Source organism: Pagrus pagrus (genome assembly GCF_965226575.1).
Source record: "Pagrus pagrus genome assembly, chromosome: 19".
NCBI lineage: Eukaryota > Metazoa > Chordata > Actinopteri > Spariformes > Sparidae > Pagrus > Pagrus pagrus.
In genome coordinates, this window is record NC_140203.1 from 4,031,481 (window position 1) to 4,059,170 (window position 27,690).

General features: G+C 43.3%; 1 protein-coding gene across 2 annotated transcripts in view; it reads right to left on the reverse strand.

Annotated features, from left to right (window-relative positions):
- Window positions 1-27,690, reverse strand: part of lamc3 (laminin, gamma 3) — a 124,798-nt gene that overhangs the window by 7,035 nt on the left and 90,073 nt on the right. For both annotated transcript variants that reach the window (XM_084383019.1, XM_084383020.1), the window contains exons 14-23: window positions 27,110-27,337; window positions 14,003-14,191; window positions 13,486-13,731; window positions 11,176-11,329; window positions 10,931-11,073; window positions 10,584-10,762; window positions 7,532-7,712; window positions 6,168-6,412; window positions 2,580-2,656; window positions 2,116-2,250 (exon numbers count right to left, since the gene is read on the reverse strand). In XM_084383019.1, coding sequence (XP_084239145.1) covers window positions 2,116-2,250; window positions 2,580-2,656; window positions 6,168-6,412; window positions 7,532-7,712; window positions 10,584-10,762; window positions 10,931-11,073; window positions 11,176-11,329; window positions 13,486-13,731; window positions 14,003-14,191; window positions 27,110-27,337 — 1,777 coding nt within the window. The remainder of the gene's footprint in view (window positions 1-2,115; window positions 2,251-2,579; window positions 2,657-6,167; window positions 6,413-7,531; window positions 7,713-10,583; window positions 10,763-10,930; window positions 11,074-11,175; window positions 11,330-13,485; window positions 13,732-14,002; window positions 14,192-27,109; window positions 27,338-27,690) is intronic.

Consider the following 27,690-nt stretch of genomic DNA (forward strand, 5'->3'; position numbering starts at 1 on the left):
CACCCAAATCACAGTGTGTCTGTGTGTGTGTGTGATCACAGTGTTCTCGCTAAAAATACGTTCTTTTAACAGGAATTAATCTCACATGTTTGGGGAGAACACTTGTATGCCTGAGGTTGTTGTTAGCGCCTTTTCAAAAACAACCTGTATGGTAAAAGGCAATTAAACGGGTTAAAGTTTAAAATAGACAGTTCTACAGAGAGACGGTTGATTCTTGAGTCTCGTTGCCAGGTTTGGGTTGGCCACAGGACGCTGGCCAGGGCAAAGCTTCAGAGGTATTAGTGGGATATTGTACTTGAAGTATCAGAAGTAAAAGTACTCGTTCAGCAGAAAAATGAGCCCATACACACACGTATTATTATTTTATAGATTGTTCAGAATGATGCATCAGTAGTTTTTTATTTTTGTAGATGTGAATATGGAGCGAGTTCTTCTTCATGCAGTCAGGTACTTTGGGGTCCCAAACTAAATTTGGAGGGGAAGCGAGATGATTGATGGAGCGGGGAAGGAGAAAATAAACTGTTTCTGCTACACAAGTAAAAAATAAAATCTTCAGGCTTTACTCAAATCTTTGATGTTTTGCTTGTATTTTGGCATCAAACAGATACCTATCGGGAAATTTAGAGGGAAAATCTCTCATGGTGTCCACGGGGATGTTGTTTGACGCATTGAACGCTTGACCAAAACAGGCAACACCCTCTGACAACCACGCAAAAACTTACCAGCTGCACCTAATCGGACAAACTCCCCCCTGAGCTGTCAAATCAGACCAACATGGCGGCTCATTTAGAAACTTTCTCTAATATTACAAAAATACTTACGATAGTAGACATTTTGGGGAACAAATTAGCCATGCAGTTGCTGAATCTGTCTTAGGGTTAGCCCCATTTCTCGAAACGCTACACTACAAGAATGCATTGCATGGCAGCTTATATAAACAATGAATGGGAAGCGTAGAAATGACGGATCCTTCCAGCGAATGAAAAAGAGGCAAAAAATGTTTTTTTTTGACTTTCAGGACAGTCAACACAGAACAAATACAAGGAACCATCCAAGGAAAACACAGCTGTGGTCAAGAAATGTAAAACCACCTCCCCAGTGGTTAAAAATGTAAACCAGCACAAACGAGACAATCACCAGCATGCAGCATTATGTTCTGAACGCATACTGAAACAAACGTGATTTGAAATGTGGGATAAGTCAAGATTTTGCTCATCATTTACAAAAAAAGGTGATTTCTTTGCTGTCTCGACAGATGGAGAACCCTTGTTTCAGGGTGACAGTGACAGAAGAGAATCAAGATAAGCTAAATCAAACATCTTAGTCTAAACGAGGAGGCATTGTATCGATAACTCAACTCTTGTCTTAACACAGGCCCGTCGTTAGTGACAACACCTTCGCCATCTTTTCTGATTGGATCGCTGTCCTGCCAAGAAAATGCATCTGATCTGCTTAAGTTGCCAACACATTCGGAGATATGTGTGGCAAATGCAATTTTTACGCAGCCCATCTGTGGCTGAACTGCCCAATTCACACTCTAAAGTGACACACACACACACACACACACACACACACACACACACACACACACACACACACACAGAGTCGTATAGCAGTGCTCCAAAGATTAACAAAACTCTCCTGAACCGAGCTGACTACTGTTAGACGGGGGTAATCAATTTTGAGTTGCTCGCTTCTTGCTCTCATCATGGCCACCGGAGGGCTTTTTGCATCATTCTGTCTAGCATTCAGGATAATCCTCAGAGCAATCACACGCTAGGAGATGCAGCGAGCGTGCTGCAAATCCAAGAAAGCAATAGGCTTACAGTGGAGAGAAGCTGTCCCCCTGTGGCTAAATGTCTTACTCCTAAACTCCAATGTGCTTTAAAGGGCCTCTGTGAAGAAGACGACCTCGAGCTGTAATACAGGGATAGGTGCCCTTTGATGGAAATATACTGCGGAAGTGCAATAATCCTGGGAGTAATGCAGCTTGTTGGGATTTTGCAATACAAGATGCTTTATGTTAACGGGAGACATTTTTTTTCCGGCTTGTGCTCGTCTGCACGGGTGTGTGTGTGTGTGTGTGTGTGTGTTTGGATTCGGTGTTGTGCTCACCGCTCTGTTAGGTTCCTGATGTACTCCTCTGTGGAGTTGTCCTGCAGCAGATCCATCAGGAATCCGAAGGTCTGCTTTGAGGCTGTTACCGCCCTGCTGGCTACGGCCTCAATGTGGTCTGCCGTTTCTCTGTGACTACGAGGGAGGAAAAAAAAAGGGGAAGACAAAGTGAAAAGGAGAGAGTGAGTTACATAGAATAACAGACCATTACAACCGCCTGAGGAGAGACGAAATGGATTTCAGCATCGACGGCTTCCCCTCACTGGCTCCGCAGTCAAGATTTCTCTAACTACCACATAATAGTGGTGCATAGATGGAGCAGCCAGGGGCATCGATTCACAGAGGCCTAACAACTATGTAAGTGACAAGCTGAGGGAAGGAAGCAAGGGGAGATGTTGCATGGATTGAAACAGCGGTCGTTAATTATAATTGGCCAGATAAAAAAGTCCATAGACCTGACTTACCTTTTCATTAGGACCTGCGAGTCGTTGACCATATTGTTCCATTTGTTCGGTCCTGACAACACCTCAAAAGGAATGATCTATGAAGGAGGCAGAGAGACAGAAAGCAGGTCTGGGAAATTAAAAAAGTATAGGGTGAGCCTCGAAGAGACTTCGAACTGTGTTGACATGCTTAATTAAATCATGTGAACTAAAGTCTTTGTCTAAAAAAGTCTCACTACGGCTGGAAGGAGAGTTTTTTCTTTCTTTTTTTTACACCCAGCTCTGTTTGCTCGGATCTGTGTGAAAGATGTTATAACTTCTGTAATAGTTCTTGGTGAAATGGGAGTTAACACCCTACTGACTTTGTATGACTCCTGTGAATAATTCCCGGTGAGAAACATGGTGTCATCATCCAGAGACTATTTTTAACACAGGAGTTCAGGTGACAGGTAGAGATCATTATCACATGGAGCCACCATTTCTAGCCCCTGCTGAGTAGCCTTCCAATAATTTTAGCACTTTTCATACAACATATGGATCCTACAGTGCTTTACATCAACATACAAAATCAGTAAAAAGTTATAATGAAAACAAGAAGAAGAACGAAGAAGAAGTACACACACTAGAGGTAAAACAATAGACATTTAGAGGCATATAAGGTCAAAAACAGCATATAGGATACCAGAGTGAAACATGCACATCGGGTCATTGGTGCTAAAAATGGATTTGTGTTTTCTAGAGATTTTGGGATTTCCCAGTGTGAGTTTCAGTGTGATCCAAACATTTCCAATAACTCAAAGAGTGTTGCAGTTCCCAAAAGTCAAAATGACTTGAATCAAAGATCGATGGAATCAGAAATATGCTAAATATTTATCTTAGAAATTATTCTGCTGCAATCTTTATCATTTAGCCTTGCAACATTTCCACTTTGCACAAGGGAGGTGTAAACCTGCATTAACCTGGTGGTCTAGCAGCAATCTATAACAGCACCATAAATGATTTTCATTAAAGAAAGTTGATACTCATATATATACATATACTCACATACCAAACAACCCCCTTTAATTGAATCAACTAATAACTAATATGAAATAAAATATATTTAAATCTGCTGGATTCAGATTTTTATTTAGATCCACATCAAATTATAGATGTGATCGATATCATCCACCTGAATACGCCTGATTTATTTCATCAAGATTCATGAGTTATTCCCTGAGAAATTAACAGAAATATCAAAAACATCCTGGCTGCAATGTTAAAGCGGTCATATTATGCTAATTTTCAGGTTCATTGCTGCAGCATCCCTCTTCACACTGTGTCTTGAACGCTCCGTTTTCGCTACGGAGTGAGACATCTCGCCTCTGTTCAATCTTTGGTGAGAGTTGCACATGCGCATTACTCAACAGGCAGGATGTAGCCAATCAGAGGCTGGGTAGGGCGGGTCATGCAGAGCAAGGTAGTGTGATCTAAAATAACGTCGCTACAGCAGTAGCAACTGAATGTCTGCTTACTGACTGGAGCGTATATATTTTATAGTAGTTATATATATATATATATATATATATTTTTTTTTATCGGCTGTTACATAGTGACGCACATAAGTTACTGAAGTAAAGGCTCGACTCCAAACCAGATGTTTCAGGCAGTGCAGGAGCAGTGTTGTCTGTGGGAGACAGTAACTCCCTTTGACGTGGACTTGGGGCTTTTTCACTTTGCAGAAGTTTTACATGCACAAAAGTGCTTCATAACACAATAAAGGAAAAAGGCAAAAACCCAAAAAAAGCACAATATGACCTCTTTAAAAAAAGCGCAGATCTGCACCAACAGTTAATGAGGTCTATTCTGGGCCGAGACCCATCCTCAATCTGAGTTTAGTGGAAATCCATTCTGTCCTTTTTGTGTAATCCTGCTGACAAACCAACCAACACGGGAGAAAACACAACCTCCTCGGCAGAGTTAATGACACTAATTAATTTAATCCGACTAATCGCTTCATATAAATATGTTGGAGAACTTCTGCAATTCAAGTGGTAAAGTTCAAGTTCTGAAATAGTTTATTAAAGTGCGTACATATTCTATAAATGTGACTTTGACGGCTGACAGAAGTAGCCTTACAGGAGGTAGCAGTCTGTATCGGCCAGCTGCTGTTTCTGATTGAATTGAATGAATAAAAAAACATTTCAAAACCTCCCTGCTTCTGATTTTCTCTCAAATGGTGGAGCACAATTTCGAGTGATGAGCGAGGTGTGCTGTTGCGCTGATTGGGGACATCATAAATGTCTAGTTGACCAATCAGATTGCTTGGACGTAACTACTTATTGTATAAGTCCTTGTATGCGTTCGTGTGATTATCCAATAAAGCTAATTCAAATAGAACAGGAAGACGCTACAAATTGTAAAACGTGGATCCTTCACACACATGTTCAACCTGGCAGCACAGAAGATCTACGGTATACGATAACCACAGTTTCAAGGTGATTACCGTTAAATAATGTCCAGAAAAGTGGTTTTTGCAGAACATTATCAAGTCACAGTGAAAGTTGACCTTTGACCCTCTGGATATCACTTCATCATTTCATCCTATCAGACATTTGTGTGGATTTTTTGTCATAATCAGTCTATTACTTTCTGTATAATGGACAAAAAAATGTGCTCTGTGAGTTCAAAGTGACCTTGAAAACATAAGAATCTGTGTGCAGGTCCTGGTCCTGCCTCAGAATGGTGTTTCGGGGGGGGGGGGGGGGGGGATTGCTTTAATTTAGCAAATAATGAAACTCCTCTAATGAACCTCTTCACTTAAGTACATGTATTATAAAAACATTCAAAGTGGCAGCATATGGAAAAACCTCCCTCAAAATGAATCCCCTGAAGTTTCATCCTGATAAATGTAATGCGTATACAGTCAAATGCAGAACCGTTTCCCCGAGTGACATTTAATTTGAGGAAATGCAAATAAAAATGAGAAAACGGAATCAACAATTGACACTTTTGCTTTTTTTTTTCTCAACTTCATTTTGGGAGGCTGCTCTGCTTATTAATATGAAATTAAATTGCCGCTGCTTCAGGCTCACCCAAGTGATAAGGCTCTGCGGAGGTACAGTCTGTGTGTGTTCGGCGCTCGCACAGACACACAATCAGAAATAGAGAGCTATATATTGGCAAAACTACCTCTCTCATCTCCCCGCACCTAAATAACACGGCAGCAGTATCCATAATAGATTCCTGCGAGCGCGCTGGAGAGACAGTGAAAAGCCTCGCGGTGGGTGAAGAACAAGTTGTTAATTTTAGCGTCCATCAAACAGTCTTTGGATTTTCCTTAGGAGGCATGAATTTGCCACTCAGGGGGGAAGGAGGATGGTGGAGGTGTGTGGGGCTGGTGAGAAATATTGTTTTTGCTTTGGGGGATCTTTGTGGATCTATACAGAGGGAGCTCCACCAACTGCAGCATCCCAGAGCGAGGACATGAAATCAATTGCTTTCCATACATTATCAGCATGCTTCTGGACTGCTCTCCAGAGCATTTTGATGCACTGAAACACCTGTAATATATGTGAAATCTTCATATTATTGAAGACATAGTATGTAGATATGTGTCATTCGCCCTACCATGGTGTCCAGGTCCAGCGTCGCCTGCTTCAGCTGCTCCTGAGACGCCCTCATCGCGACAATCGTCTCTGCAAACGCTTGACACACACCCCTGCTCCCTTCATCCTTCCTGCTCTCCTTCCTCTCTTCCTCTGTCATGCTGATGCTGCAGTTCAAAGCAGATGTAATGCCATGCAGCTGGGCTGAGAGTCTGCCTGCAGAAGCTTCCAGCAAGGAAAATTGTTTTATGAAGGCCTCCCGTGCTTCTGGAAGAACAAAGAGCACAAAAGCAAATAAAAACCACAGTAAATCCTTCGCGGATTATTTCACTATGAATATTATTTCTTCCAAGACTCGGTGTCAGGAATGCTGTGTATATTCTCACACGTTACTCTCATTTACTGTGTGAATTCAGACTTAAATCCTTCCTGTCTATCTGTGTTTAGTCAGAAAAACAGGATCCATACATAACTCCGTCCAGATGTTGACACTTTTGCCACAGTTTCACTATGTTTACTCTGATGTTTCTAGTCAGTCGGCATGGCTGAGCCAGCTCAACGCAATTAGTAGAAACACGTCTGGATGTTTGTGACTTCATTTTTGTGACACTGCGCTCGCCTCTTTGTCTTTGTGCCTCATAAAACGAGAGATAACAAGTGTATTGTGCGCCCCAGTGTGCGCTGTTTTTGCCACAGTGAGTCTGTCGCTCCCATATACTTGTTAAATTATTATGGGGCTACCCAATGTCATAAAGTACATGGCTGAAAACTACATGTGTGTGTTTGTGTGTGTATAAGTATGTGTGTGTTGGTGGGGGGGGGTTGTTAGACAACTGTTATCGTGATTGCAACTATAATCATAATAAACCAGGGATTAGAGATGCACCGCCTGTCATATAAATAGGGATTAAGTTGGTCACACGGCGCCTTGTTCTATATTGTTATGATTTGTCTCCATTTGGCCTCTGCAGCTGAGCCTGTAAGCCCTCCTCCCCCCAAAGATAATGAGGATATATCAGCATTGTGTTAAAGTAATTGGGAGAGGTTTGTATTGTTGCCCGCTTCCTGATTTAATCGCTTTGTTGTGCCGTATCTGCGGCAGCGTCACACCGAAGAGACGCCGACAGAGCAGCAGCCCATTTGCAAGAAACGCCGGGGGCGGTTACATGTCAAATTTCTAAACCATGCCTGCTGGTCTTGTATGTATTGATATGGCATGTTATCGTCTCACTGCCAAAATGTGACACAATAGCTACAATGGCGTACAAGCGGGCGTCACGTTTCACAAAGCAGAAGGCTGCCAAGTGTCTCTTGCACGACCACGAAGGAAACATTAAAAAGACTGACAGGCCAAGTGGAATTATCTCGGCTCCTGGCTGCTGTTACCTTGGAAGGCCAGAAAATCCTCCAGAGCATTGGGTAGAGTATCCTCCCTCTGGTGCTCATGCTCATAAAGCCTGGCCATGTGATACTTCAGCAGGTGGTGCTGCTTCCCAAATCTACCTCGGCAATCAAAGTGAGCCAAGAGCTTCTCCAAATCCTGCAGGCGAGTCCTCAGCTTTTCTGCCTGTAATAGCACCGAGATTTATCACTGACGGCGTCAATGAGAATACAGATTTTAGCGAGAGCGAAACAGAGAAAAGAAAACCACCGGGGTTGCAACAACAAATAGAACAGCAAAATATCTATCCACCCAGATCTGTATTTATTTATTCAGACACAGGGATTGAGATAGGACTCTGATTCTTGGTGCACCATAACATCAAAAATGTAGTATTTCAACAAAAGCAATGAATAAATGAATATCAACAACAGGATAAGGATAAAATACGGTTTTCATATCTGCATCCACTCACACTATTCTCTGCATAGCATGTGGCCAAAGAAAGCATTTCTGGCGATAACTAGATTACACTTCTCAGAAAATGGAAGTCGGAGTCTAAGAGTGGAGCGAAGGTGTTGTGATTGGCACCAATTTCTTGACCCTGGAGGGTAAATGTTCAGGTTTATAAAAAGGCTGTGTAATCTCACTGCGATCATACCTTTTCTTTTTCCACATCAGGGAGCATGTACCACAGGTTGCACATGTGTTTGTCAGGCATGTTGTAGTGACTGGTTGTATAGCACCTGAGGCGTTAATGAGCCCACTTCCTTGGTCTAGTCATTTAAAAACACCACGTATAACATATTCTTTATCTATAAAACCTGTGCCCCTCTGCAGGATTTCATTCTCGCCTTTAAACAAGTACCGCATATCTTTCTCATTATTTTATCCCATTCTTTACTTCGCTGTTTCCCAGTTTCCTTCTAATATCTTTCTTGATCATGGATCACACACCTCCGTCTTCTTCAGCTGCCCTCTCCTTGTACTTGTTAGTCTTTTTCCTTCCTCTGTGCAAGCCGGAGGAAAATGTGAGCAGAAAGACGGAGAGTGGGAGAGGCAGAAAAGGGAGAGCTGGGGGAGACTGAGGATAGTGAGAGTAATTGCAGGTGTTCAGAGCAGACAAGGCTCGGGATGTTCACTGAATTGCTAACACCATGGAAATCACAGCATGCATTCACACCGGTACAAGCCGGTCCAGAGAGAACACAGAGCTACTTTAGCCGGAACAAGACTATGTGCAGAGAAAAGACTGAACATGTCGGAGGTATTGGATTGGCCTCAGAAAAGCCAGATCCAGGGGATGCAGCACCTTAGCATGCAGACGTGGGTTGCAACAAATCTGAAGGGACAGAAAGAAGCAGCACAGGAGATCATTAGGGCAAATGTCTCTTTCTGTTTCACTGCACATCTACTGTTTACTTGCAATCTGCAAATACAAAGGAGCCATATGGCTGTCATGAGGGTCTACAAAGGCGAGATGTGCCGGGGAGGCAACTGTGCTATTTCGAGAACAAATTGCACCTCGGAATAGCAAAAGCCAAGGCACGATCGATGTACAAAGAATTTATATGAATATGTGAAGAAAACACACAGTAACACATAGTAAAAGATTCAAAGCAGCTGCCTGTAGTCCTTTTAGTGAGACGCCGACACATAACTCAAATGTAGTATTTTTGTAAAATGCTGCATTTTTCTCCTGTTATATCTCAGAGGCAACTGTGCATTTATATTTAAGCCAAAGTTTATTGTGTCTTTGTATACCAATATATAAAATATATATAAAAATCACTTTAAAGAAAAAATATCCATATCCATAACTTTCACCATTTAATATTATCTTATAGGCTAATGTTTAGCCATAAAATATACTATAGGCTTAAAATACGATGCATTCCTTTTTCTTAACACTCGTTAGCTAGTTATGACACAGTTATCTAGCATCTTAAAGTGGCTATATCATCTCTTTTTTTGACTAACAATGGATCCTGTGTGTACTTGTATGTGAAAGGGGTCCCTTGTTCACTCATAGCACAATTTTTATGTGCACATCAGGTTGTTTAAACACCTCGTTGTAAGCCCACAGATAGACAAAGTCAGCGACTAGCTAGCAAACATTAGCATTTAGCAGCTGAAGAGCCAGATATTTTCCTTGGGGCTAACAGTGGTGGCAGTTAGATTCTATTAAAAGAAGAGAAATGAAAGTCCTGAGGTCAGTGTTAAGCTAGCAGTGGCTGAATGTCTTCTTTTTAAAACATGGTGGACTATCTGGACTGTCTCTGTCTGTCTGTCAGTAGCTGCTGGATGGTGGGCAGATGGCCGCCCACCACTGAGTCTGGTTCTGCTCCGAGGTTTCTGTTAAAAGGCAGTTTTTTCTCGCCACTGTCGATAAGGGTCTCCGTAAATAAATTAATCAAGGAGTCTGGTCTGGACCTGCTCAATTTGGAAAGTGTCATGTGATGACTTTTGTTGTGAACTGACGCTATACAAATAGAGATGAACTGATTGATTGATTGGATCCGAGTGGCCGCTGTCTTGGTCAGCTAGGTACAACAACACTTCACATGCACGACTGCAGTAAAACCAGCAATATGTTAAGCTTAGAATACAATTATTTGTTATTTAATTGTAATTGTTATTGAAACTTGTATGCCAATAAAGCTTAAACTGAACTTAACAAATTGCCAGTTTTACTCCAGTTGTTTGTTTGGTTTGTCCATGTGGTCCTGCCATACATAGCCGTCCATGGTGGACGCGCTAGCTGGTGCATACTAGGTTTATTGGCTTTACTCTTGAGCCGTGGGGTTTACTACTTGTTCTACACGTTAGATACATAAGATGTGATGTATGGGTGTGGAGACTTTAAAGTTACAGGCAATAGTTTGCCAGAGCAACTGAAATGGTGATATTTCAGTGTTGTGTTCACAGCTTGTTTCTATGTGTTGCCTGTACCCGAAAAAAAATCAGTAATTGCAGGTTTGAAGGCTGTATGTGTAGAATTTTAAAAGTCCATCCACAAGACACACACAGACAGTCGCAAACAACCATAAAACTCACCTGCTTCTTAACAAGGCCATAGCAAACCGGGCATTCCTCACACTGGTGCGTTGCTCTGTTGTGGAAATAGTTCAACTCACATTTGTCACACTTATAACCCACAAAGCCCTGGCGACAGTGGCAGGTCCCGTTACCGTGACACTGCATGGAGATGGAGCCCATTGGGTCACAGTTACAGGCTGGAAGAGGACACAGGACAGAGAGGGATGAGAGGGGCCGTAAGAAGACGGGGGAGCAACAGAGGTAAACACTCAAGAGTTAGAAATGCCTTCACGTGTGATCTGTGTTAGATGTATGAGAGGATTAGAGGATAGAGCACTTGCGATGCCTGAAGTAAAGTCCTGTACCTCTGCAACCTCGTGACGAGAATCCAAAGAAGCCCACACGGCAAGAATCGCACAGTCTCCCCTCCACTCCTGCACGACACACACACTGCCCTGTGATTGGATGACACGCGATGGATGACGAGCCAATTGGATTACACTTGCACCTGAGGAAGGAAGGCAGGGGAAAAAAATCCCAGTAATAGATTCAGTTTGTAAGCTCAGTTATTAAATCTATTCAACAAATCCACCCAGGCGATCTTTAATACCTCTCACATCCTACACCTGGTTGGAGGTTGAAGAAGCCGACTTCACAGAAACTGCAGTCCCGTCCCGTCACGTGACCGAGGCACTGACAGCTTCCTGTCTGAGGGTGGCATTTGTTAACGTGCCCGGAGGTCCCGGCAGGATTGCAGCTGCAGGCTGGAGGAAACAAATAAAAACAACTTCATTATTTAAGCAATCATATTGCATCGTTGAAATCATGGCAATGCATCATGTTAGCGTGGAGGGGAGGGGGGGACTTTTGATTGATTTGATGCCAGAGTGCTTGAGGGAAAAACAGAAAGAAATGACCGACAGCACCAGGGAGACTCGTGGATCTATTTCTGACGTTGTTCTGTACAGAAGTTCGACCCGCGGCTTAAAGAGAGTGAAGACATCACAGCTGTAACTCTCTCAAACCAAAGACTCTTTTTAGTTCTCCTTCTTTAGAGGGGGGGATCTTTCTGACTCACAGCCATTTGTTCGCCCCATTTTCAGCTTTCACCTTTCACGACTCAAGAGTGCTTCACTTGTCTAAAAAGGAGCTCCTGAGCTGATTAAACAAGCCCATTTGAATGCACTATTTTCTGCGATACTTTAAAAGCAGAACCCAAGGCCATGGAGTCCTTTGTTCTGAATGTCGTTCAGGCTATTACTTGACTCTATCCTGTGGAAAAACCAGCAATCTGAAGGCTAACAGTGGTATTGAAGGAATGTCAAGCATCTCTCGAGTGAGGATTTTTTAAAAATCTCCTCCAAAAAGGCTTAAAATATAAAAATACTCTTGCTTTGAGTTATAGTTTGTGTCTGAGATGGTTTTTCCACAAAAGTACAGTCACCATTTTTAAAATTCTGAAAACTATTGTTCCTTCTCCCTCATTATAAAATCTTGATCTATGAATCTGCTAGACTTCACTGAAAAGTCCAAATTCAGTGGCCAGTCTTTGTCCAAACAGAATTTTGATAAAGTCGGCAAAAGAAATTGCAAATGGATGCTTGTTTCTCTCCACAACTGTCATGTGGTTTCCTTTGAGGAGTTGGTTCATTGAAACAAACAGTGCTCCAGTCGGAGAACCATTATACCACTGCAGAAAAGAGGGCGCAATAAGATGATGATGATGATGATCAAGCTTTTCTAAGGCGATACTTTAAAATGCAGGTCGACTGTGAAAGCAACTTATAAGGACCCACGTATTTAAACTTTTGCCGTCCGACGGCGACCTCTAGTGGCCATAGTAATTATTATGGCTGCAAAGGAGGAAGTCAGGGGTATAGTAGTATGAAGAGCAAAAATGTCTGCTTAGGGAGCAGGGCAGGGTGGACTTTCATCCGGGAGACTGCTGTTATCATTTTTAACTTACTAACGCAGTGAATTTACGTAGCGTACCAGACAAACTTAAGTTTATAGCTAACGTTGCTACGTTTTTGTAACTGAATTTACAAAGGTGCCGTAGCTATTTCAACCCAGAACACAATGTTTTCATAAACTTAACCGAGTAGTTTTCTTGCCGTTTTGGAAACAGTGATATGTGTCATTTTGTGAGTCACTGGCGATCAACCAACTCAGTTTGTTCAGGTTGTATGAGGATGTGTTGCAAAATGTGCATATGTATATGTTTACCATGGAAACACGGCTAATGTAAACAACAGTAAACAAGTGATTAGCTCAGATGGGACTTGAGCACAGAGAAACTTTCCTCCTTGGAGCAGATGAATGTGAGAACAGTCCTCTTGTGTCAAACTCTGCACAGTGAGGATCAAACATCCAGGTGAAGTAACAGAAAGCAAAACAGTGGGGTTTGTATGAGGTGCTCATCCGTAGTTAGTTTACTACGTACGCTAGATGGCGGCCAGCACACCCTTAGTGTTGAGAAGCAGACAGCACAGTCACATGCTGTGGACAGGGGCAGCAGCAAATCCTATTTGAGCCACCTTAAAAATCAATATTAGTTTAAGTGTATGCTGCATTTATAATATTTTCACGCTTTACCTCGCTATTAGACAGTCCTTCTCCAACAGGGAGCTGTTTTATTGCTCTCTTCAGACTCTCTCTGACAGAAACAGTCATTTTAATCTGCAGAACACGGGAGTAGCTCATCCACCACCGCCTCGAGTCGAGTTTGTGTTCATGTTTGTTTGTGTTGTTGTGAGCGTTGGTGAATACTTGGAAACTGGATGTATGGATAAATACCTCATACAACCCCACTAACCCCCCCTAACCTTGTCATACATAAATACATTTCTCTTTCTCTAAATTATAAACATAATGACTCAGTTAACCCCTCCTCCATCCCAGTCCCTCATCACTAACTCACCCCTGCACTTCTGGACCGCTGTCTGGTTCAGGGCGTCGCCGTAGAAACCCCTCCGGCAGCGTTGGCACTGGTCGCCCTCTGTGTGTCCCAGGCATTTCAGACACCGCCCGGTGATGTGGTCACATATTCCCACGGCGTTCAAGTCCACGTTGCCGTTGCAGTCGCATCTCACACACGGCCGAGCTGCCCCGGATTGTCCCAGGGGATCGCCATAGTAACCGTCTTCACACATCTGACAGCGCATCCCTACGCAAGGGTGAAAGGTGAAATGAGCGGGCGGGGAATTAGATGGATGACTGAGCGGGAAGACTGTCGGAAGGTCGTCCTCGTGTCCCCTCAGAGTCTGTTGTAATTGAATTAGAAACTCTGATGTGTCTGAATCACAGGTGGCATTGTAGGATGACAAATCCTCAGCCTTTTCAGCATCAATCTGTCTTGTGGAAGTGTTGCATCATGTTATCCTTCACATGTGGTGCCATTAAAAAAAAGGATACTGCATCGCTGGTGGTCATCTCACCTGTCCGTCCTGCAGGGCAGTTGGTACAGACCACCTGTCCTGTCTCTGCAATTTGAGCACAGCTGGTACGGTCTGGGCAAGGGCAAGGCTGACAATCACCGGGAGTGCCAATCAGAGCGTTGCCATAGTAACCATCCAGGCAATGCTCACAGGTCATCCCCGTGGTGAAGTCTGAGCACTCACACACACCTGAAACAGAAAGACAGAGAGAGAGAGAAGAGTGTAACAATTACCCGCCCCTGCTTCACAGACCAACACCTGCTTGTATTTGACATTGTTTTTTTTTTTCACGCTTCGGTTTTGACACACATGGACCACAGAAGGCGGCATTTCCCCCCGTCGCCAGCAGAGCGCGCTGTGTCTCTGACCATAACTGCAGCCACTTCACACTAACCTCCACTCCACAGCCCAATCCAGTAGAAAAAAAAAAAAAAAAAAAAGAGAAAACATTCCCCACAGCCCACCGTGGAGAGCAGAAGACAACTAAATTCACCCCGAGTATAATTGCTTTGGGAAATATAAGAGCCAAATGCAGTCCGAAAGACCTTCAAGAAGTAAAGCAATTCCCTCCACCAAGTGGGAGAGATTACCAATTCTATGACGTCCTAAAAACAAACTGTTGTTTCGAAAAAAAGCCTCAGAAAAACAACAACTCACAGCCGCACGCCTCTTTAAATGCCTCGTTCACCTGAACATGTGTTACGTGAACATACACTAAATCTCTGAAGAGTTCTCAGATAGATTTTCAGTCCTCATTATGCCACATTTCAGATACAGTGAGCTGCATGCAGCTGTGATAGATAGTACAACGTGCTAATCAGAGAAAAAATATCCACACCAGTGAAGAAGATGACACAGTTTAGAGTAAAAGCAGCAGCAGCAGCAGCAGCAGCAGTGAGGCTCGCTGCAGCTCAGTGACCTGCAGTGGCTCCAACGTCACACACTGAGATGACAGGACGCACACACACCCTCAGAGCCTCTGCACTTGCTGAATTTGTGCAACGGCAACTTCTGAAACGAAACAGCAAAAATTTGACATAACACAATGTGGCATTCTAATTTAATAACTGACTGACCAAAGCTTGCAAAGTAATAAGTGTTAACATCCTCTGAAAAAAAAAACCCCCACAAAGTGAAAAAAGCAACTGCTGAGATGCTTACAAAGTTAAATGTATCGTAAGATCATAATGTGCAGGCGTTAATTAAATTTTAATCATCGCTCGTGCATTTCAAACTGTAGCACAATAATAGCTGCCTTGTGCAACTGCAGAGGAAGACACTTAGCATTCCTGCTGCACAGCGTGAAGTCGGGCTCTTAGTATTCGCTGAGCGTCTGGATATCAGAGGAGTCACAACAATTATGGATCCTTTCTTTAAAAAAAGTTGACTCCAGCTAAAAAAAAAATAAAAGGCTCGATAACAATAATTGCGCTGATTTTCTGGAGAACACCAATAAGATCGCGATGCATAGCAAATAATCCACGGGCATGTGATTTTTACAGAGTCCTCATTAAAATTTCCCAGCGCTCCCTCATAGCCTACGGTGTGATTCGCTGAGGAGCTCTCCTGTGCACTTTTTAAAATCAGCTCACACCAGTGAATATCGGAGTAAAGAAATTCTTGCCTCTAGTTACGAGGGTCACTGCAACCAATGTCCCCCGCCACTAAATAAAGCCCTGTTAACTTCAGCCCCTGTAAGTCAAGTGTGTGAGATAACGGCTGCGGAGCTAAATTGATCTCATAGCCATTAGGGGGAACGGTTATCCCGTTGCCTGATGAAGTGTGGACTTCTGGGTAAAAATCATTAGTTCTTTGGCGAGGTGAGGTGAATAATACATGACTTCCGAGCGCGTAATGCCAGTCATTTAGAAAGAGTATTTAGTAATAATGATTGTCCCAAGCATAAAGAAGTGAATCCTTCTTGAATTTCACAAGGCATTACAATGACACTGATGGCGTGCAGTGTCAATCCCCAATGAGCCGTGGTGAATTTAATGGCAGCAGAAATGTGCTGACTTTACTGAGTGTGAAGATGACTGAGCGTGATATGAGGCCGCAGAGCCACCGAGGGCCTCCTCGACACTATTATCATTCCATCGGCTCCTCGGAAAAGCTAACGCCATGCATCACAAACCGCGGCCGACTGACTGGCAGGGCCCCGCTCGTCACGTGACGCCCCCCTCGACGTCACGCTAATTGTCATTAGCTCCCAACATCCCGGCAGAACAATTTTTTTTATCAATGAATCAATGACCGGTCATTCAGCTGTAATGAATTGGGATTTCTGTGAAACTCCCTCGTGGAGCTGCTCACTTTGAATCCTTTCACAAATCCACACAATCCCGCCATTCTGCTCTCGCCCTCTTGTACTCCCTCCCCTTTCAGCCGTGGAGCACTGCTCTTTAGCGCTCACGCTCCCCCGCCTGAACTCTGCTCGTCTGCTCTGTGATGGCAAAGTAATATTTTTGTACGGGAAACAAGCAGCGTGGAGGTTTTTCTTTTTTGAAGAGGTGCCCTCCATCACATCCACATCATCCTCTCCAAAGAGCTCCTTTCTACCTGCGCCTCACCGCTCCACTCTGCTCCTACTCTCCACAGAAATACACACACATCCCGGACTAATGCACTTCATTAAGGAAGCCACTCGTGGAGGACAGGAATTCATTGGAATACATCGCTGTGTGATAGCTGCACGGACGAATGAAAAGACCGGTGGCTGCGTTTTCTTTCGCTCATTGTGTTTGTGCTTTATTCAGTGTTCCTCTCAAACAAAGTGCGATGAGTAGCTCCTCCAGAGATAGCGTGGTTATCGTTTGTTTGCAGTAGCTCGTAATAGCTTTAACAGCAGATGGAGGCAGGAAAGTATGAGGGATGGATCCGAGAAGAAATGGATTTAAAATGAGTATGTTTTTGTTTAGCAGAAGATCAGAGTGCGCCTCTCTTCTGTTATTACATTCTTGCCCTCGAAATCTGATTTATTTACTGACCAAATTGGGTTTCCAAAGATCAATGCATGTCATTCCAGCACCATCTTGGGAGGTCTGTCTGATGAGGAGGGGCAACATGTGGGGTCCTCTGAGCCCAGAATTACAAGTAAAACAAGTCACGTGAGTTCAAAGCAACATGTGGCAGCGTGAATACTGTGACTGTTTAGACTACTTCTAAGCTCCTACAGCGACAAATACCGTCCAAGTAAAAGATCCGCGACAAAATAATTCTCACTAAGTTCCTTTTTATTCTACTTCTTTTCTGCGCAACACGGATGTGATGTCAAATACACAAGCTTTTCAAGACCTCCGCATTTTCCAGGAGTCTTGTCTACATCAGCCCAAGGGAACTTTAAAGAGCTTCAGGCCAAGGAAATCTATTTACTAATGCATGTGAACACCCCGTTTTAATGAAGGAGAGACGGAAACAAAACAGAAAGTGAGACGCACAGAGAGAAAATTTTGTCTGCAGCTTCTGAGGCCTTGAGGGTAGAAGTTGGGGTAAATCTGCTGCAGGACTGTTTGATGGTGATGCTGCTCTCTAATTTAACACAGATATGCTGCCAGCGCCCGCCGCTGCAGATGTGGCTCGTCAGCGGGGTCTGAACGAGGAGTGGACCGCTGCAGAGGAGAGAGGGGAGGATGTTTAGGGAGAAGGAGGAGGGACTGTATATTCTGTCAACCCCCATACATAATGTGCACAATACGGATGACTGGGGAAATATGTTTTGTCACACTGTGACTGTGGAAAATAAATGCATCAATTCTTGTTTTGTGTACAGAGGCTGTCAGCCAAATTGCTGTGGCCAAGGCCCTAGGGTAGAAGGGATGGGAACTCCGACGGCAGTGGTTGTAACTCATGTTGTCGGTCACCTACAGTAGTTGTTGCGGAGGAGCAGGACGAGCGATTTGCAGTGTATTTCACTCTGATCAAAAAATGTCAAACCACTCGTGAAACTGATGCGATAAGCCTCTAAATAATTGTTTGGGTATCTTGTTCAGTTGATTTAACAGCAGGAGCGAGACCTTCTCTTGGACCTAAACAAGCACTTGTGTCCCATTACGTCAAACTGTGTGTGTTATCTGTTTGTTAACTGTTGTATGTTTGTTTTGACCTCTTTCCTGTTTAAATAAAGGTTGAATAAACAAACAAACAAATATTTCATTAGGTTGTTTATCTTTAAATTCTTTTTAGCCATGCTAGCAGATGGCCGGCCTGCGTCAGTCCACCATTTTTGGTCCTGGAAAAAGTATTTCAAGATCTATTAGTTGGACTGCACGAGTTTTTCTTACAGACATTCATGGTCCCCAGATGGTGCATCTTTATGATGTTGCTGATCCTGTGAAAGTGGGTGGATTACCATGAAATTTGGTACAGACACTCACGGTACCAACACATTGTATTCTACCAAATTTGATCGTGCCCTGACTTTTCTAGCCCAGTCGCCAGGATAAAATGTTGGCAATCACATTTGTGCGTGTCATACCTATGTACCCTGCTGACATTTCTACCTAACGCGTCATATCATGTTCACACTACATGTTTATGACCTGACTGTCATATCAGGAAGTAGAGGGGATGATGGTGAAGTTACAGGCGTTTCAACATTTTTAATGTAATGATACTTTTAAGCAGACCTCGGGACAGTTTCCAGCCATGTTTGGGGTGAAAAAAACTGGGTAGTTTTGACAGGAATTCTGGATCTCTGCCCGTATTGATGGAATTAAAAACTAAACCCTAAAGAAACAGGAAGTTTCAACATATCTGTGGTTTGCAGAAGCATACTCTGCAAACATTTATCCTGGCGAATGTGTTCATAAAACGCCATCATCTGATCATGGCTGATGACAAAATACCAGTCAGACTCAGATGTGCAGATGTTAGCATGCAAGATGAACATGGTAAACATTACTGTGTCTCTTAAGTGTCTCTTGCATATCCCTCAACTTGAAGGAAATGCAAAACTGAACTACCAAGTGTCCATTTGATTGTATCATATTTCTCTATTTCCTTCAAATTACATTTTAAATAAGCAGCCAGGACAGGCTGGGAGATTTCTATGCTTTGGTAGCTTTCTCTGTAAAATCCGGTGTGTAGTTCGGCGTCCCAGAGGTTTTCCTTTCATATCTGCTGTTTTTCAGGCAGAGGAAACTTCCTCATTTTCATTTGATGATGCATCAGGTTGGTGGTGACTAAGTTTCCCCCCCCTGTCAAAACTAATTTAATCTCGGGGAAAAAAGGTTGAAACCTTTTCAAACCAGCGGTCTCTGACAGTGTGACTGGAAACCGAGGCGGGCAGACAGAGTGTGCACATTGTTTATCTTCCTGTTTATTTTCGTGTAAAATAAACGCGCTGCTTGTGAGGAGATAAGTGAAGCGTGCTGAATGGGATCAGCGGGAGAAATTACATGGTAAGATTCATTCTAACTGACTACAACTGTCTTCTTTTTGCTCGTTCTCGGTTCCTTTCCCCCCTCACTGTCGCTCCTCATATTCCATCACGCTGATACAGGCCAGGCATCTCAGGGCTTAGCCGGCAACAAATACAGCCCACCAGAGAGATTAGGGGGCTGCATAAGCCAGTACTAGAGCCAGCTTCGCTCTCTATCAGTTTGTCTGCCTCAACTTTCTCCCATAGATTTTTCTAACTAATGACCTTAGAGAGCTGAAGATGGCATTTAAGCAGGCATTTGGGGAAACGCACGCCCCGGCTTCCTCCGTCTCATTCTTAAGCAGCCCTTTGTTGGTAAACACTGACTCACAGCGTCCTCCATTTTAGCCTAGCATTCTAATGAGGACTGCGACGAGCAGCATGTTTGGTAATTTCTTCATCCGTGCTCCTAATTGATGCAATGAGACAGGTACTCTGGGTTTATGGCCTTTATTAGGCCGACTTCAATGTATTTTGCTGGAGGAGCCCCTGGTGGTCCCCGTTCCCCTTCACAGACCAAGACAGCAAAAAAAAAAAAAAAGAAAAAGGGCCGCCTCCACCAGAACTGCAGTGGGCGCGACATTTAGCTATGCAAAACCACTGTGCATTATTCAAAAATTTGGCCCCGCACAAATGTCAAAGTGAGAAACAAGCATATGCTGTTATGAAACAGAAGAAAAGAACAGAAAGAGCGTATTCATTCTGGGGTTTGTAGAGCAGATGCACGTGCTGCGTCCAGGTATTTGTGGTCAGCAGAATGCAGCTTGCTATTGGCCACAAGATAATTGCTAGATGTGGTTTAACTGGAAGTTCAAGGTATTTTCATTGCCCCTCACAGGAAAGTGTTTTTGTACGATGCTGGGAGGTTGAGCTGGCGATTCATTCAGCATCCGAGTCAAAGTACAACCAAACAGCCGAAGCAATTTTTGCAACGGAGCAATTTACAGACGACAATTTAGAGCGTGAATGGCAGCAGTGGTGCAGGAAACCTGGTATCTCTTGGTCCTTTTAACAGACATCTTAAACATTATCTTTAACATCACCTAGTCTTTGCATTGGGCAAATGATCCATAGCACACAGTGAAAAAAAAGGTACTTTGGACTCTGATTTGCAGCTAAATTTACTATTTTTTTCTCAAATTATGTTTATAATTCGGCTGTTTACATTCACACAAAGTAAAAAGATAATTTCTCATGAAGACTACACGCCAAACTTAATTTCTTTCATTTGGGAAAAAAGCTAATATTTACTCTTACATTTAAGTATAGTTTTTACTTTAGAATTAAACCAATGCTTAGATTTTAAAGTAATAATAATATAATAACATTTGTAACATTTTACCAGAAACAAAAGCTACATTTGCTTTAAAAAGATAAAACTGAAAAAACATTTTTTTACAGTCAATACATGTACAGACACCGATCACTTGGATCCACATCGATTCACGCCTTCAGATCTTTAATGCTTTGGTGCGCGTCACATGAGAGGAATCGACAAAATGTTTTCATGCAGGTGATGAATTGGAAATGATTGGGACTAACCGTTAATGGGCTATTAACCTAATCAATATGTGATTTCTCATTAATAATGTCTCATTGACATGGATACGAGGGAAAGTCCAGCGTATGACCCATCCAACCACCCCACCACCACACAACTTGGACATTTCTCATTCTTTAAACTACTAGATTTACGGAAATGTCTCTACTTTTCCAGGTATTTTATCATAAACTGGACACAATTTACATTTTGATGTGATGATGTGCACTTGATAAACAGTAAATGATCCCCAAAGTTGTTTCAACTAAGCCTGCAAATGTCTGCACAAAATTTCATAACCAATCCATCCAGTGGTTGTTGGGATATTTCAGTGGTTGGCAGACCGATGTACAGATTGACATTGCATCCCCCTAAAGCCGCACCGCAAGCTAGCATGGCTAAAAATGAACTGTCAAAATCAGAACACTAGAGGCTGAGCTATCCTGACTGGATCATACATTTACTGTAATGCAACAAGACCCTCCCTGCCTGGTAAATACTTTTCACACCTCAGGAACACAGACTTCCTGTAAAAAAAAATGTGTAGTCTCTCTTTTTGCTTGAGTCAGTGTCTCACTGAGGACAGAGCTGCGTCTGGATACACAGAAGGAATCGGCTCAGTCCCATTTCCAAATTTTACTCCCTCTCGCCATTTTTTGAGTGGCCTCTTGCCCCTCAGAACGTAGTTACAAGGAGTTAAGGTTGAAATCTCACTCCACTAAATGGGACAACCCTTCAAGACCCCCAAACACATCAGTAGACGTCGATGACGTTAACGTAAATAGATGCGATCGGACATTTTGAATGTGCCGTCTTCAGCTGTGGTGAAAAAGCAAGGACGCTAATGGATGCTCACAACTTCACGTTATCAATCAAGTCATCAATCACAACAGAAAGCTAGCAGTGCTTTATAGGCTAATCAGAACAACCAGTATTCCTACCTCGCCAGTCTGGACTGACATCACTGCGGGAGTGCACAGTCGACATTGTGACGCTGTCATGCACAAATCAGCAACAACAATGGGTAGAACTAGCTAGCTGGTTGGTACCGAGACATGTTTTATGCTTGTTATAAACAAAAGGACCATCATGCATTGAAGACATAGTTTATGTAACAGTCTCTGGATTCCTCTGATGATTATAGATGACCTCTAACAGAGAAAGGAGCTGCTAAATAGAGAAGTTCCTCGTATTCACTTTAACGTGAAGCCGCAAAATGCAGCGGTAGGGCCAAGAGGAATGGGCAAGTGGTATATTGGAATCGGGTTATTGCACAACAGTTGACTTTGCCCTCTAATTGCCCCATCAGTCATTTTTTGTTCAGACACATACTTACATGACATTGTCCTCTGAAGATGTAAGTACAAGTGTGGTTCAGTGTTGAGGACTAACTCCAGTCTATTAGGGAGCAGAGAGCTCTAATACAGCACCCTAATGCTCAATTCCCAGCAGAGACTACAGTGTCAAGAGCATCATGTGTTTCATTTGTTTGGCTGATTAATGAGCACTCCCCTGCAGTGTGGGCTGCTGAGAAAATGGAGTGTCTTCGCTTTTATTTATACGTAACAATCCTCTCTCTCCTTCCTTCAACACTCTCCCTCAAAGCGTATGAATTATGGCCTCTGCCAGATTTGGAACGAAAGCATGTCCGGTCCAACGCTGAAATAAAAATGTACAGTCCAAAACTGTGAAAACACATGCGTCACACACAGCTTTCTTTTTTTTTTTTTTTGTATCTGAAGGACATATGTTTGACTTCATCAGCCCTGCGGCACCGGAGCTCGGCAGAAAATTGCAGTTTGCTCGTCCCACCACAAATATTATCATTTCCAATCTGTTGTGTTGCGCTAGAGCAAATAGAACCGACACAACTTAGAGAGTGTTAATAAATCATGATTATGATGCACCATTGGCTGCAGCTTCCCTCGGCAGCCACAGAATAAACTCAAGCCCAGTTCTGTCTGTGGGCACACCCTGCATGATGATAGAAGTCGTTAGGTAATTATACAGCAATTAAGATTCTGATAGGAGAAACAGCAGGTTGGTCCGCCCTCGTGGTGACAAATGATGAACAGGGTGTCTCTAATCGACTTACTTTGATAGTTCCCCTTGACCTGAACTTATAGATTTATGGAGAGCTTCTGCTGTTTGTTTGCTTCCTTCCTTCTTTTTTATTAAAGACAAGCCAGCAGGCCTTCAGAAGATGACATGCCACCATCCATTTGAAAGAGAAAGGCTAATTTTAACGAGCCGCCTTTTCCTGACAGGCAGCTGCTATTCAACCCGAGAGTTTCATGCCAGAGGACAAAACACGGGGGAATTTTGATCCATGACTCAGAGGACACATCTTGTTCCATATTTAACACTCATTCATCACTTGCATGGCACTTGTGCCATGTAAATATTTAAAAACACAATGAGAAGCATGTGTGTGTGTGTGTGTATTTCTATATATATATACACATATATATATATATATTAGGGCTGTCAAAGTTAACGCGATAATAGCGCGTTGACGCAAATTCCTCTCAACGGCGTTAATTTTTTTGATGCGCGATTAACGCATGTTATGACCCTCGGCCTGCTCGGTAGTTTGTGAAATCAGACGGCGATGCAGCAGTTACGTTGTGGATGGCAAGTGAAAACGAACCTCCTTGAGCAGAAATGGATAAAGAAAAGGGTCTTTTGAGTTCAGTTCAAGTTCAGCTTCACAGCCGTGCCAGATGGTTCTCTCGCCAAGAACAAAGTTATTTGCATTTACCGTCGATGTGAACTGAGTTACCACCGGAGTACGTTGAGTCTCCCCGTCCACGGCTCGTTCATCATCCCTCACCAGAGATCCTGAGATGTAAGACATTTGATTGACTTATATGCATGCCCTAGAGCCTGCAACAGCCAATGAGTGATTTAAAGTGTTTTGCTCTTTAATTACACTCTTTTCGCTCGTAAGCACAGCTCGTCTGGCGTAAGCCAAGTCTCCGGATGATGGAGACAGTCTGGAGAACAAGTCGTAGTAATCATGAAAATGAAGGGAGTGGGTGATTGCAGTTATGACCATGTAAGGCCCTTGCATTCTTTCTCATGGCCTGCAGGAGTCAACTCCACAGGTTTCAAAAAGAAGTCTGACTGTGTGTAAGCTTATGAGAAAATACTTGAATTATTACCTCAGTAAGCATTTCCCCAATGAGTTTATGGTCTCAATCACTAGTTTAAAGTCTCCCTCAATACAGAATGATGCTAATTTTTGTAAATCATGGTCCAACTTTGTGTAAAATAGACAATAAAGCTGGGTATGCTTTCGGTCATGGCTACCTTGTGAGTGACAATTTGCTACATCATTGTGTCCTTGGGTTCTCAGTCAGATCCAGTGAGAATATCCTCCCAACCCTCTTGTCCAAATATGGTGACTTCTGGCTCCAAAAACCAAAGATGGCAAGTCGCCAAGTTGGTTTACACATAAGTTAGACAGGTTCATTTATAAATAATCAAGAACACGAGCACGTCTGCGCTCGGATCGCCCCGAAAACTCTCTCCTTTCGTCTGACACTTTCAATCCTCTCCAAGAACAGGAAAAACAAAACTGACTTCTTCAGTTTTTCTTTCACACCTGCTCGCTCATTTCATGGTTGGCCCCGAATCCTGTTCTACATAGCAGCACTTACAAATTACACGTGGCATGAAAGAACCAGAATTTTGGATCCTTAAACAAATGAAATTAAAAAGACAGGACGGCACACGGGGAGTGGGAACTTGAGACGAGTCTGCACAGAAGGGAGTCGAGGACTCTAAAAACAAAGTCAAGGTGACTTGGGAGAGCAGGTGCAATCCTAGCTGAGAGGATGAAGGAGGCAGAAGACAGCAAGAGGCTGAACAGGGAGTCTGGGGAACAAGGAGAGGCAGAGAGAACAAGTGTGAGTGTGTCGGTGTGTGTGTGTGTGTGTGTGTGTGTGAAAGAGAGAGAGACATCCAGATTGAGAAGAGGCATAAGAGACACAGAAAATCTGCAAGCAAATTAGACATCATTAGCCAAGAGGCGGTTAACAAGTCTAATTAGGGGGGAGGCAGGCAGGCAGTGATACCAGACTTGCTTCCGGACCTCAGACGCACTCACACACAGTCATATAAACACACACACACACGCGCGCACAGTCGCAAACATAACACACACTCACAGCCAAAAGCTTCAGGCATCTCCTAACTAGGTCAGATCTGTGATACTTTAAGGCTGAGGGTAGGAGGGAGGGATAGAGAGGAAGAAAGAGATTGAAGAAAGATAAAAGATGGAGGGTGGGACCTTGGATGGGAGAGTTGTCTGCTCTTGGTGAGATGGAGAGACATGTTTAAAAGCTGCGAGAGCGAGATAGTGTGGAGAAGACTTCAGGAGAGAACGACAGATAGTGCGCGTAGCACTCACTCACAGAAACACAAACACACATATAAATAACTGCAAAGCGGTTTTGACTTGTTTACACGACCAGCAGCTGCTGTTTTACTTCTGTCATTTACAGGACGTTGCGTTCAGGATGCAGAATCTAAAAGAATACCGCAGCTGCTGTTATTATCTCCCACAAAAATGACACACTCCTGGTTTTAGCCGGTATTATACAGATTAGTTGTGTGAAATGAGGATATTGCTGTATTAGCACAGCCATCCAGTTCTCAGCTTGAGTGATAGCTTGCCAATGCTCCTCAGGGATGACTGAGTTACATTCCCTTGAAGCGATGATGACTGAATGTCAGTTCTGGAAAGACACAGAAAAATGGTTCAGCGGGAACAGCCTGCGTCTCTTTCTGTTCCCTGTGCGCTCTCAGACGCACACATCTGATGATCCTTTATCTCACTGAACGCTGGCTGAGCGCTTCACAGGGAACGGCTTCATCGCCTAACCAGCAACTTGGATCCGTTAAATATTCCATAATAATACGACAACATACTACGTGTTTAACATTTGGGGAAGCGCTTGTTGCTACAGCCAAGGCTAATAGTGGTGAGCGCTGACCATACTCCGTCTTTCAAGTGCAACCGCGACTCCAGAATAGTTTGGACGCTGTGTAAAACATAAACAAAACAGGATGTGATCATTTGTGGGTCATATCTGAAACGTACTCCATTGAAAAGTATAAACGCAATATTTGTTTGTGCTTTATCTCATCATCTGTGTCGATGATTGTAAATATACGCTGTAAAGATGCTCCTCTCATAAAACTGGTGCGCAAATATTTTTGAAATCAGTGCAGCATGAGCAGAGAAACAGGTAGAAAGTCTGTGGCGACAGTTGATGCAGATATCCTGACTTTTACTTCCAAGACATGCTGGATCCTACACTTCCCATAAGACAACTTAACTTCCATTATGCCACATTTACATCATGTGGGATGGATGGTAGAGATTGGAGGGATTTCACTGTCATGTGAGTTATAAAATGTTATAAAAATGTGTGCTTTGACAGTGTGATGGCCGTCCCTGACTGATGAATGATCGTGCCTGAAACCACGTAAGTATAAATTGAGATTTCCGACGCTTACCGTCATCAGATGGTGTCCTTGCTAACAGCTGTAGAGTTGATGCTGAGAGTTAATAAAATGCATGCCGTGGACACCACTATTTTTCTTCCAAAGTTTTAATGTTTCAGAGCGACTGTATAGCCTGGTGGCAAAATTTTAAAAGTCCAGAATTTGAACAGGATAATAAAGCACACACTGTGTACTCTATGGTAAATAGGGAGCCATCTCGGACACAGTCCACAGTTTCAAACTTAACTTTCTGTTGAGTCATTTATAGTCACAGGCTGCAGCAACTTTCCCCAGTGTAACGATATATATGTTTTCTTAAACTTGACAGAGTTCCCCCAAAGCCAAAGAAGACATCGTGCAGCTACTTTCACAGGCTGCGGAGCAACTCCCTGTGACTAATAAATTGACATTGGCAAGGAAAACTGGTGGAGTTCTTCTTTAAATATAAAATGTTCTGCACTTGATTTATGATTTTACTCTTACTCAGGCTTTTTTAAGACTTTCTCTACATGTGCAGGAGTCACTGAAACATAAACACGAGTGACACCAAAGCCATCATGCCCTTCTGATATTATTTTTCATCATTTGAATTCAGCGCACACGCCGAATGTACTGTAAATGTTTCGCTTATTACCCGTCTCTGGGTGGCAGGATCCATGTTGGTGGCAGTTGCACGGCACACATGCCGAGAGAGGTCCTCTGCCGGGGTCTTCCCGGGTGAACCCTGGGGCGCAGCGCTCACAAAACTGGCCGGCAAAACCCGGGGGACAGGAACAAGTTTCCACCCACGGGGCGGGAGGGCTGGATGGACCGGAGGGGATGAGAGCTGAGGTCAGGATCACCCGGGTGAGCTGCGACGTGTCTGCAGAGGAGGACAGAGGGGAAGAGTGCTTTTTCATAAAACTGATGCTGACAGAGATCAGTAGTAAACTGGTAATTGTTGCCTCAGAAGCCTGTTGAAGTGTTCGGGGGCACCTGCTCTTCGTTGGACTCAGCAGTGTGTGTCTGTGTGTGTGTGAGTGTGTGAGTGTGTGTGGGTTTCTGTATCTCGTTAAGCAGTAGGTTATTAGCATTTGTTGCCGCGCTGTCCCTCCCTCCCTGTCTCATTACAGGTTCTGGCCTGTGTTTACAGTTTATAGTCTCGCACGCACACACACACACGCGCACACAATAACAGATTCATCCACCCACACGCCCGTAAATGCCACAGTTAAT